The sequence below is a fragment of the Meles meles genome, chromosome 4 (genome assembly GCF_922984935.1).
Source record: "Meles meles chromosome 4, mMelMel3.1 paternal haplotype, whole genome shotgun sequence".
Lineage (NCBI taxonomy): Eukaryota > Metazoa > Chordata > Mammalia > Carnivora > Mustelidae > Meles > Meles meles.
The window spans coordinates 86,217,239-86,230,110 of NC_060069.1; the positions used below are offsets into that span (position 1 = coordinate 86,217,239).

General features: G+C 42.4%; 1 protein-coding gene across 1 annotated transcript in view; it reads left to right on the top strand.

Moving 5' to 3' along the window:
* The first annotated feature begins 1,924 nt into the window (after positions 1-1,924).
* ERICH6 (glutamate rich 6) overlaps positions 1,925-12,872 on the top strand; it is a 31,532-nt gene continuing 20,584 nt past the window's right edge. Inside the window, exons 1-6 of the mRNA XM_046002402.1 lie at positions 1,925-2,291; positions 3,177-3,234; positions 8,896-8,987; positions 11,771-11,833; positions 12,104-12,159; positions 12,251-12,367. Of these exons, the coding sequence (XP_045858358.1) occupies positions 1,925-2,291; positions 3,177-3,234; positions 8,896-8,987; positions 11,771-11,833; positions 12,104-12,159; positions 12,251-12,367 (753 nt within the window). The remainder of the gene's footprint in view (positions 2,292-3,176; positions 3,235-8,895; positions 8,988-11,770; positions 11,834-12,103; positions 12,160-12,250; positions 12,368-12,872) is intronic.

Sequence of the window (12,872 nt, forward strand, 5' to 3'; positions counted from 1 at the left end):
CCTGCCTCTCTGCCTACTTGTGATCTCTGTCTGTCAAATAAATAAATAAAATCTTTAAAAATAAATAACTAAATAAAATAAAATAAAATAAAAAAGCAAAGCAGCAGGTGGCGACCCAAAGGCCCGTGCCTGTTTTTGTAATAAAAGTTTTACAGTAAGTTCCAACAAACATGTATCTACTCAAAAACCGAAATCCAGCCTCAACCATACCAAGTGGCCTCACGATGTCATTAGTGACCCCCCCTACCCCACTCACACAAACAAACAAACAAACACGCTTCAAAGAACCTGAGAGGAAAGGGAGGTCAGTTCGCCACAGGCTGTGAGGGGAAAGCAGGTGAGAAAGAAGCTTGCCCAAAGTCCTGGCTCCTTAGCAGCTCACTGCCCCGCCGCCCCTCCCCCCGCCCCGCGGGTGCTGCCTCTTTATTATTATTATTTTTTTGCATTTCTTTTTTTTTATTTTTAAATTTTATTTTTTATAATTTTTATTTATTTCTTATTTTTTTATAAACATATAATGTATTTTTATCCCCAGGGGTACAGGTCTGTGAATCGCCAGGTTTACACACTTCACAGCACTCACCATAGCACCATACCCTCCCCAATGTCCATCACCCCACCACCCTCTCCACCCCCTCCCCCAGCAGCCCTCAGTTTGTTTTGTGAGATTAAGAGTCACTTATGGTTTGTCTCCCTCCCAATCCCATCTTGTTTCATTTATTCTTCTCCTATCCCCCTAACCCCCCATGTTGCATCTCCACGTCCTCATATCAGGGAGATCATATGATAGTTGTCTTTCTCCGATTGACTGATTTCACTAAGCATGATACCCTCTAGTTCCATCCAGGTCGTCGCAAATGGCAAGATTTCATTTCTTTTGATGGCTGCATAGTATTCCATTGTGTATATATACCACCTCTTCTTTATCCATTCATCTGTTGATGGACATCTAGGTTCTTTCCATCGTTTGGCTATTGTAGACATTGCTGCTATAAACATTCGGGTACACGTGCCCCTTTGGATCACTATGTTTGTATCTTTAGGGTAAATACCCAGTAGTGTGATTGTTGGGTCATAGGGTAGTTCTATTTTCAACATTTTGAGGAACCTCCATGCTGTTTTCCAGAGTGGCTGCACCGGCTTGCATTCCCACCAACAGTGTAGGAGGGTTCCCCTTTCTCCGCATCCTCTCCAGCATCTGTCATTTCCTGACTTGTTAATTTTAGCCATTCTGACTGGTGTGAGGTGGTATCTCATTGTGGTTTTGATTTGTATTTCCCTGATGCCGAGTGATGTGGAGCACTTTTCATGTGTCTGTTGGCCATCTGGATGTCTTCTTTGCAGAAATGTCTGTTCATGTCCTCTGCCCATTTCTTGATTGGATTGTTTGTTCTTTAGGTGCTGAGTTTGCTAAGTTCCTTATAGATTTTGGACACTAGCCCTTTATCTGATATGTCGTTTGCAAATATCTTCTCCCATTCTGTCAGTTGTCTTTTGGTTTTGTTAATTGTTTCCTTTGCTGTGCAAAAGCTTTTGATCTTGATGAAATCCCAATAGTTCACTTTTGCCCTTGCTTCCCTTGCCTTTGGCGATGTTCCTAGGAAGAAGTTGCTGCGGCTGAGGTCAAAGAGGTTGCTGCCTGCGTTCTCCTCAAGGATTTTGATGGATTCCTTTCTCACATTGAGGTCCTTCATCCATTTTGAGTCTATTTTCATGTGTGGTGTAAGGAAGTGATCCAATTTCATTCTTCTGCATGTGGCTGTCCAATTTTCCCAGGGTGCTGCCTCTTTAAATCCAGGGGCTCCAAAGCGCAAGGCTGGCGGTTGCCCAGGGAGACAGAGGCACAATAGCTCAGAAGCTCCCCCGCCTAGACCCGCGGCCAAGCCGGCCACTGCGCTTGCGGCCACCCGGCTTCCCGCCAGCGATGGCCAACTTGCACTCGCGTCGCAGCTTCAGAAAGCCCAAGACGGGGGAGGGCCGGCAGGACGAAGGGGAGGAAGAGGAGGTGTTGGCACAGATGGAGGAGGTGGAGGAGGAAGAGGAGGCGGCGGCCGCGGACGCGGAGGAGAAGAAGGTGGAGGTCCACGGGACGTTCAGCGATGAGTACTTCTGGAAGGCTGTGGAGCTCGGTGACAGCAATAGCGAAAATTCAGAGCCCTACCTTCCTCGCCTTACCAGCATCCTGAGCCCCAGCCTGAGCCCGACCCCGCCGCTCAGCCAGACGTCGAGACCGTCGCAGAGCGAGACCCAGAGCGGCAGCTCGAAGTGGAGCGCCTCCACTCCCCAGAAAAGTACAGCCCCTGCCCGCCCCTTCCTCTAAGGCTTCCCGGCCCTCGGGGCTGCGGGTCCCGAGACTCCAGAGCCTTGGTCTCCTTGCGCGGCTGGTTTCTAAATACATGCACACTCCACACACAACCCAGTCCATCTCCGGCCCTTCTGCCGGGCACTGAAATCTTGCCCGAGCCTTTGTGATGGCTCAGAGTTTAGGACATCGTTGAAACTTCAGCTTGGCGAAACTGAAGTTTGGGTGGTGCCATATGGAGCGCATTTGGTAGTACTCCTCTGTGCATTCTGGCCGTGATTTTGTTTCCTCCCTCCCTCCCTCCCACTCTCTCCCTCCCTCTCTCTCCTTCTCCCTCCTTCTTTCTCCCTCCCTCTCCCTCCCTCTTTCTATCTGCCCCCACCCCACGGTCCCCCATCCCCCCCAACCTTTTACACACACACACACACACACACACACACACACACACACACACAGGAACGTTCCACTCCTGGAAAAGTAGTGCCTTTAGAGTGTTGTGCTTCTAAGACCGTCCTCCAAAAAACCTACTTTGTGTTTAAGTTCCTGTGCTAAAACCACACTAGTCACTTCCTTAAAAAGAGAGGCAGGACAGTTATCTAGAAGATCCTCAACCTCCCAATGTTGACATTTCTGCCAGGATCCTCCTCTGTTGGGCAGAGGGTGGGAGGGGGCTGTCCTCTGCGTTATAGATGTTTGGTAGCATCCCTTGCCTCTAGCGGGGACTATGCCCTTAGCCCCCACTCTATGATAATCACAAATGTCTTTGGATGTTGCCAAAGGTCGGGGGGGGGGGGGGGGGGGGGGCAGAAATTGCCCTTCTGAGAACCACTGATTTAGAAAGAGTGGATAAATTGTTTAATGTTTCATTCAACAGGTTTTCCTAAAATATTTCAAACATTTAGGAAAGACTTCTCTGAAACGAATTTAAATAGGTAAGAAATGTTTTGCTTTCATATTATTTTTGGAAGCTGATGGTGTTTACCTCTTGGATAAACATGTCTGGAAATAGAGTAAAATAATCCAGGGCACTTACGAGTAATTTATTCAAAAAGGTTTTTTAAAAAACCATACTGTTAGACACTTTGGGGATAGAGACAAGGTCCGTGTCCATCTACCTGCAGAGATGGCATGTCCACTTCATAAAACATGAAATAATAACACTCTACCAGGTAGACAATAGCAAGGGTTCTGAACATTTAGGACATAGGTCTCTGTTGGCAAAATGAGACCGTGATTACAGACATCTGTGAAGGAGATTGAAAATTATGGTCTTCCCCCCCACCCTCTCTTTTTCTTTTTTGTTATTCTTGCTATTAGCCTTCAAGCACAGGAAGAGACCAGAGAAATACCTTTTGGGACATGTTTATAAATCTTCCCTGAAATCTCACACCAAACCTGAGTCCACAATCTTGTATTACTATTCACTTAACTTTGCTTTTACAAGCAAATTCTAAATTCCTAAGCATCAGGATTATTCTGTCCCACTTTTATGTTTTTATTTATCCTTTTAATTCAACTTTTTAAGAAAAAAATATGTACATGGTTAAAACATTAAAGTATACAAAGATATAAAATAAAAAAATCTCCATGCCCTTCTTCATCTCTACACTCCCACTCACCAATTAACATATTGTTAACAGTTTGTTTCTAATATAATTTTGTTTGTATTTTTTTAAAGATTTTATTTTTAAGTAATCTCTTTACCCAATGTGGGGCTCAAACTCACAACCCCAAGATCAAGAGTTGCGTGCTATACCAACTTTGGCCAGCCAGATGCCACTCCAATATAAATTTAAATAGTGTATTTTCATTCTCTGATTTATCCATTTGTGACATATTTATGGACTTCCCACCCATGAAAGATGAGGATTATAACTCATATACTATTTCTCTCCTCTTCATTTTCGGTAGTGATGTTATTTTTAGTTTTTCTAGCCTTTAGGATTTTAAGATATTTAAATCTCTACTATCTGATTTATCAACTTTAGCGACTACCTATTAACTCCTTTTTTTAAAAAAGATTTTATTTATTTATTTGAGAGAGAGAGAGAGAGCATGAGAGGGGAGAAGGTCAGAGGGAGAAGCAGACTCCCAGCTCCACTGGGAGCCCCATGCCGAACTCGATCCCCAGACTCCGGGATCATGACGTGGGCCAAACAGAGGCAGTTGCTTAACCAACTAAGCCACCTAGGAGCCCTACCTATTAACACTTATTATGAAAAGTTAACCCAATAATGCACTTCTACTTTCTTCTATATCTCCTCGCACCCCTTCCTATCCCAATTAACACATTATATACATTTTATAACAAACTATATTAATGTGTAATATATAGTCATATAAAGTTATTTTACTTTGCCAAGTTTTGTTATATTCATATTATGTTTTATAATCATAATTAAGTCAGTACAGGTGAATTATAAAAATTGAAAGCCAATCAACAATATAATTTCATGCTAAGAATCCAATAATATGATTGGATTAGTGCACAAAAAAAAAAAAAAAAAAAGTCCTATGCTAGTAAAACTTGGCTCCTAAAAGGAGAACTTTTCACCTCCCAGTTGTTTTAATTGTCTTCGGCTTTCCTGAGTGGCCACACTTTCTTGATTCCCAGCTTCTATTCCTTTCCTCTTAGCTGGAGAAACTCCTCAGGTAATTATCTCATGCAGATCTCATAGGTAGTCAAACTCCTGAGTTCTTGCCTGTCTGGAGATTTCTTCATTTTACCCTCATACTTAATTAATAATATAACATAGCATAAAAGAATACATTTAAAGCCCTTTTCCTCAGAGCTCTGAAGATATTGTTTCTTTGCCTTCTAGTACCCAGTATTACCGATCGTTCTGATTCTCAGACACTGGTGGCATGTGATTCCTTCTTTCATTCGTCTCTGTTCTTTCCTTTAGAACTCCTACTGGATAGCTGTTGGCCCTCTCAGATATCTTCAAGATTTGGGGTATTTATAAGAGAATATGCAGCCCTTGTACAATAATTTTTATTTCGTTGTTCATACTTGTCATTTCCAAGAACCAGATCTTGCTCTGTGTTGCTGTCCAAATAGTTGTTGCTTGTAAATCTTTTTCGAGAGTATTCTTATACTGAAGTTCTTTTTTGTTCTTTGAAGTTCTTTCTTTTCAGGATGAGTTCTGTTTATCTTGGTGCTTCTCTTCCATACTATTGATTGCCCTTAGCTGACTGGTAAGCCTGGGTTATCAGTTTGTATTTATAAATGAATGGCCGGTAGGCAGCCAGAACGGAGTCGGAGTCGTTCTGCAGCTGGGTAGTTCCTCAGAGCACTCTCCTGGAGGCTGGGCGGTGATTCGTGCATGTGTGGGTGGATGGGGCCTGTCAGAGCCAGCCTCTCCTGGAGTGTCGGCAGGAAGCAGGCAAGCTGGATGCCCCACACTAGAGTTAGGATAAGGACACATTGCTGCACGGTCAGAGTTCTTCAGGCATTTCGTTTCTGGGTGGGGTGCCCCTTCCTCATCCAGGCCTATCAGGCAGGTCCTATGGAAACTCTCACTGTGCTCTGCTTCTCTTTCAGACCCAAAATCTAGCCAGAGAGGCTGCCCGCTCTTTGTAGGAAGCAGTTCTTTGGGCTTCATCTGGAAATAAAAACAACCTTCCTGTATAAGGGGAGAAGAAGGGGCCTGGCTGCGGCACTGGCCAACTGCTTTGAGTTGACTTCTTGAACTCCTCTGATGGCAGTCCCTAGCTCCCTCCTCACTGCATTTGGTTGAGTCTGAGCGAGGAACTTCCCAGAACTTTACTTACCTCTTTTGTCTCAAACTGTGGTGTTCTCCACTCTGGTTTTCCATCAGATGAAAGGCATTTATTTTTGTTCTTTAAGGACTTCAATATTACTGGTCTACAGATGACATGTTTCTTATTTTCCAGGGCTATTTTTTTTTTTTAAGATTTTATTTATTTATTTGACAGAGAGAACGTGAGCGCACAAGCCAGGAGACAGAGGGAGAGGGAGAAGCAGGCTCTCTGCCAGCAGGAAGCCTGATGAGGGGCTCCGGGGCTCTATCCCAGGTCTGTGGGACCTTAAAGTACTGAGGCACTCAGGCGCCCCTCCAGGGCTATGTTTGTGTTTTTTTGTTTGGTTGTGTTTGTTATTTCAGTAAGATCTTGGATAGGGAGGGAACCGGGTGCTCAAATGCCATCTTGACCTGAACTTCCTATGATATGGGAACATCTCTTTACTTGATCAAATTCATAATTTCCCCTCATAAATCTTCCTAAGAAGACACTTCTTTTATATTTCCAAGCATTCTCTGGTGAATTTCATGAGATTGCGTTTTTAAGGAAATCTGTCTTTAAAAGTCATAAAAATGCAACCACTATTGCCTCACGTCCTATTTTTAATTACCCTATTACTATTCTGGTTGAAAATGGGGCCAACTGTAGGCAGCAGGTGAATGTGGAGAAACACAGGTTTTGAAGCTGAACAGGTCAGCTTCATCTCCATCTCCATCTGCCCCATGCAATGTTTCAGAAGTTCCCTAGAGCCTCAGTTTCCTTGCCTGGAGAAAGGGAATATTAATTCAGCCTTGATTAGTTTTTGTTAATTGGAATGAAATAACGTAAGGCAACTGTTATGAAGGGACTACTACATAGTAAGCTCTCTATAAACGTTAGTTTTGTTATCCTCAGTCATCTGCCATCTTTACACAGAATTTCAGAAACAATCTTTGGTATTGGTTTCAGGAAGGCAAAGAGCCTTTGGTGGATAATGTATTGATTTTGCTAACCATTGAATTCAGGAAAAAAGTGCCAAACATTCAATGCTGTCTAGGGATTGCTCTTTAATATGCCTTTACCTTTGGGACACCTGGGTGGCTCAGTCGGTTAAGCATCTGCCTTTGGCTCAGGTCATGATCCCAGGGTCCTGGGATAAAGTCCCACATCAGGGTCTTGCTTGGTGGGGAGCCTGCTTCTCCCTCTCCCTCGGCCTGCCACTCCACCTGCTTGTGTGTGCTCTCTCTCTCTCTGATAAATAAATAAATAAATAAAGCTTTATATATATATATATATAATATATATGTATATATTATATATATAATTTGTATGTGTATTTGTATGTGTATGTTTATATATATATGCGTGTGTGTGTGTGTGTGTGTGTGTATATATGCCTTTACCCTTGGTCCCCATAACTTATTTATCTGGTAGGTGAGATAAACAGGACTCCCCCAGAGATTTGCAGAGGTGGCTTTGGCAGAGTTATTTTTCACTTACCACAAGACACAGTCATTTCAGGATTAAAATATCCCAGTGATGCAATGTGCCAAGGAACCAAGCATTAAAAAAGGAAGGTAGAGGAGAACAATAAATGAAACAAGATGGGATTGGGAGGGAGACAAACCATAAATGACTCTTAATCTCACAAAACAAACTGGGGGTTGCTGGGGGGAGGTGGGATTGGGAGAGGGGGAGGGGGCTATGGACATTGGGGAGGGTATGTGCTATCGTGAGTGCTGTGAAGTGTGTAAACCTGGCGATTCACAGACCTGTACCCCTGGGGATAAAAATACATTATATGTTTATTAAAAAAAAAAAAATTTGGAAGGGGAGGCGAACCATAAGAGACTATGTACTCTGAAAAACACCCTGAGGGTTTTGAAGGGTCAGGGGTGGGAGGTTGGGGGAACAGGTGGTGGGTAATAGGGAGGGCACGTTTTGCATGGAGCACTGGGTGTTGTGCAAAAACAATGAATACTGTTATGCTGAAAAAATAAATAAAATGGGGAAAAATTTTAAAAAAAAGAAAAAAGAGAGGTAGAGACATGAAGAGAACAAAGAATGGTTAAAAAAAAAGTGAGAACCTAAAATTGACTCAATTATTTGAAAAAGATTTGATAACTTCAGAAGATCCAGCAAATTATTACAAAAAATTGAAATTCAAAGAGGCAAAGAAACTTGAAGCAATAGTTATTACTCACTTATTACTGGTAACAGTCATCTTAACTCGTAAAAATCAATATATTTCTGCCTTCCTATCATGTCAGTGATAACTCAAGTAACTGAACTACTTGCAGAAAGAATACCAATTGCTTGATTACAAAGCATTGAGCTTCAACCCTTCAAAGAAAAAATAAAAAAGGTTTGGATTATTTTCAAGCTATTTAAGTGGGACACCTGGCTGGCTCAGCTGGAGGAGCATAGCACTCTTGATCTCAGCATTGGGAGTTCAAGCCCCATGTTGGATGTAGAAATTACTTAAATAAATAAAATGTACAATACGTCTCATTTAAATTCAAATAAATGTTTAAACACACTCCATCACTGTCACCACCAACACACAAGCACCGATAGAGTGGTGGGAATTTATTCCCTGGGCGGGGGTGGGGTGGGGTGGCGATACGGTATTGGGAGCCTCTGGGACTCAGGAACACTTGCCCTATGATGAAAACACGCTGTGCCTGACTTTACTGAGAGATAAGAATGGAAGAATATATTTCAAAGAAAATAGAAACCAGGCTCTCCTATGTACCTGCAGTATTTGACTGTTAAAATGTGCTGTGTTCCGAAGAACTGCTAACAACTCTATAGATATACTCAAAACTAACACTTTGTCTAAACTTCAGGACTATGTATCACACTTTGTATCCAGGAATTCCAACATCAGTACAAACAGAAGAAAGCTGGCTTCAAGAATTTTCTGGCAAAAGGCGGAGGAGTGAGTAGTTTGATTTCTTAGCCTTGGCTTGGCTATATGCTCGCATCAAGAAAAAAATCTGCCCTTATGTTTTTATATATGTCTTCATTTTTTATTAATAACTAAAATGCATGCTGTTTCTAAATGCCAACCATTAAGAAATATATAAAAATGAACATTTTAATTTATCCCAGTATAAGGAACTATGAATAGCCCTTTCTTTGAACTTTTCTATTTTTTTATATTATGTCTCATATTCATCAGAGGCTTATCGAGCACCTACCACATGCCAAGCATCCATCATAGTCCAGACCCGGTTTTAGGGAAATGGCAATGAAGAAAAACAAACAAACAAGAAAAAAAAAAACCCTGTCTCAGTGATCTGGTATTAAAGTGTGGAAGGTGTGTGGGGGCTGGTGAGGTAGATAATACATAAAATAAGCAAATATATAGTACATTAGGCAATAGACATGCTTAGGAGAAAAAGCAGAGGAAGGGACAGGAGATGTTGGGTGGGAGGGGTGCAAGGTTATGTCGGGTGCTCAGGGAAATCTTCACTGAGAAGCTAAAATACTTGAGCAAAGACCTCAAGGATGTGAGAGAAATGAGCCAGAATTGTTTCCGGGGAAAGAGGACTCCAGGCACAGGGACTGGACTAGCACGAGCCTCCTCCCAGAACAAGGGGGCAGTCAGTGTAGCTGCAGGGAAGTAAGTAGGAGGAGAATCTGAGGGTCAAAGAGACAATTGAGGACCAGATCTTTATAAATGGGAATGAAGTAGAAAGACACTACAGGGGGCGCCTGGGTGGCTCAGTGGGTTAGGGCCTCTGCCTTCGGCTCAGGTCATGATCCCAGGGTCCTGGGATCGAGCCCCACATCGGGCTCTCTGCTCCACGGGGAGCCTGCTTCCTCCTCTCTCTCTGCCTGCCTCCTTGCTTAGTTGTGATTTCTCTCTGTCAAATAAATAAAATATTTAAAAAAAAAAAAAAGATTAAAAAAAAAAAAAAAAAAGAAAGACACTACAGGGTTTGCACAGAAGAGTGACAAAATCTAACAGAAAAATGGACCAAATACTAGGAAGATGTTAATCATTCCCAAATTAATCCACACAGTAATTCTGATGGGATTTTTCAATGGAACTTGACAAGTTGATTTGTCACCCCATCTTAGCAGTGTTACAAGACAGACTGAGGCATTGTCAGATGTCTAAGTTTGAGCAAACATGGACTGAAACAGCGCAGTGCCCAACAGGAGATAGTTAGGAGCGCTCCCCAGACAAGAGCGGGGGCAGGGGGAGGTTCTTACAGAGAGGACCACGGAGCAGAACAATGAAATTTTTTAATTGGAGAGCTTATGGGTTTGAGATATTTGGGAAACCTAGTTGGCTGTCCCCACTGGCCTGTTCCTAATCTTGAGGCATTTACAGGAATTGACCGGCGTGGATTTCGGTTTGCTTACCTAGGCTAGCAAGGAAGGCGGAAGGGCCTCCTCATCTGATGGCCACTCGTTCCGAACCAAGCAGGAACCTAGTGAGCCTAGGTGTGCCCCTCCATTTCTTTCAGATCTTCTTTCATAGTTTTGTGGGGGTTTTTCCCCCCCATAAAGGACTCGTGCAGCTCTTCCTAGTTTATTCCTAGGTGTTTTATAGTCCTGTATTGATGTAACAATTGGACACTTTTTCCCTGTTACATTTTCTAATTATTGTCAATGCATAGGAAAATTACTGATTTCTATATATTAATCTCGTATTGACCCACCCATTGCTGAAATTTCTTATTAATGCTAATAGTTTGTAAGTTGAAAGTCTGCAGAACAATTAACATTTCCCATGAGTAATGGCAACTTTATCTCTTCTTTAACTTTTTTTCTTAGCAGTGCATGATGGACACCTTTCCATGTCATGAAAGATCGATCTAAGTCATTGAAACAACAGCATAGTGTTCCTTTATATACAGTTCTTGTGGCTTATGTAATAAGACTGATTGCTAGATATTTCAGAGTTGGTTTGGTTTGGTTTGGTTTGATGTTTTGAGCCCTTCCCCTTAACAACTCATGCCTTAATAAAAATCTTTGTGCATACATTTTTTTATCCTGTGCTGGTATTTCTGTTGGACAAAATACCTAAAACACATTTAAAATTTTCCCAGATACTCCACATAGGAAGTGCATCATTTTCTGAAGCCCACTTCTTTCTCCAACAACAGTCCTTGCTGGCCCTGGCTCTGTGAGCAAAAGGGCCAGCTCCCTCCCCATACCTCTGTCCCACTGTAGGTTGATCTGGGTGGTTTCCATCATTCCAGTTCTATCCGTTTAAATCTCCTAGACATTTATTCAAAGTTGCTGATGGTCACCTTCCCCATTTCCAGTACTGCCATGGAATCTGTGGAGGGAATAATCCTCAGGGTTGAGTTCAGTGTCTTAAAGGAGAACCCTTAGCACCCTTCAACCTGGAAAGTCTTTTACAGAATAACAGACATAAGGTAGACAAAATAGTACTTTAGAAAGAGGGAAACAAAAGAGTCTGCAAACAACGTTTATAATCAAGTGTGCATCTCTAGGACCAGAAAGGAAGAGGGAAACATTTTTAAAAATGATCCTTCAGTGGTGGCTTTCCTCTGTTCCCCACAGTTGATAAAAAGCTATTTGGAAAAGGCAAAAAAAAAAAAAAAAAGTAATAGGTACAAGGTCAAAGGTAAAACAAACACAGATAAGGGAATTTGTTTTTCTGACAGGCATATTTTCTTTTACATTAAACCTCTTTCCTACTTTGTCAGGATTGATGACAAATGTACACTCGTTTTACAGGGAAGGAAGCAACCTCTGTAATCAAAGAAACTGAACCTGAAAATCTGGCTTCTAAGTTAAGAGGTAAATGGATGTTTGGAGTCCTTCCCTCTGCCGGAGAAGGCCAGCTGCCACTGGGGAACCACCCTTAACCGGGATGGTGCCCGCCCCTCTCATAATGCCCTCCCCTAAGAATTTACCCGAGGAGGTGGGGAAAAGGTTTCAAGACATTGTAAAAATGTGTGTGTGTGCGCGCGCGTGTGTGTTTGAGATGGGTAGTGGGTGACGAGTGAGTAGAAGACTCCGTTACAAAGATTTTATACTTTCTTTCTAAATTGATGCTTTTCTCTTCAGAAAAATGGGTAATTAATCCAGAAGAGCGAAGACTGAGTATTTTATGTGAGCTGGAGGTAAGAAACGTTTATCAGTCCAATAGTCAACAGTGTCCGTGGTAAATATCACTTATTCAAACATCAATTCTCTCTCTTTCTAAAAATGTAGTTTAAAGAAGATTTCATCACCCTGTTTGAGCCTTCTCTGAGAACATTGCCTAGCATCGGGCCACCATCCATTCTGACATTCAAACCAGAGAGTTCCAATTTAGGCATTAACTTCAAGGTGATTTTAATTCATATTGTTTTAAAATTTTAAAATTTCATTTATTAATACATAATGTAATAAGCCATGTGACGATTTGCACAGAAGATATGAACATACTCTAAAAAAAAAAGCCAGGCAAAGAGCTCTTTTATGTGGAACGGCACTCAGGGTGGCTGTGTTGGTTTACTGGGGCCGCTGGAACTAAGTACCGCCAACCGGGTGACTTAAAACCACGGCAACTTACTGTCTCACAGTTCTGAAGGCTAGAAGTTCAAAGTCCATACACCACCCCATCTACCCTCTCAGACTGCATGCTTCTTGCCTCTTCCTAGCTTCCAGCATGGCCATGGAACCCTGGCCTTCCTTGGCTTGGGGCTGTTCCACGCCTATGTTGCCTCAGCTGTCCTGGCATTCTCTGTGTGTCTGTGTCCCGGTGTCCCTCTTCTCCAAGGACACCAGTCCTATTGGATTATGACCTAATGATTTCATCCTCACTTGCTTATATCTGCAAAGACCCCATATC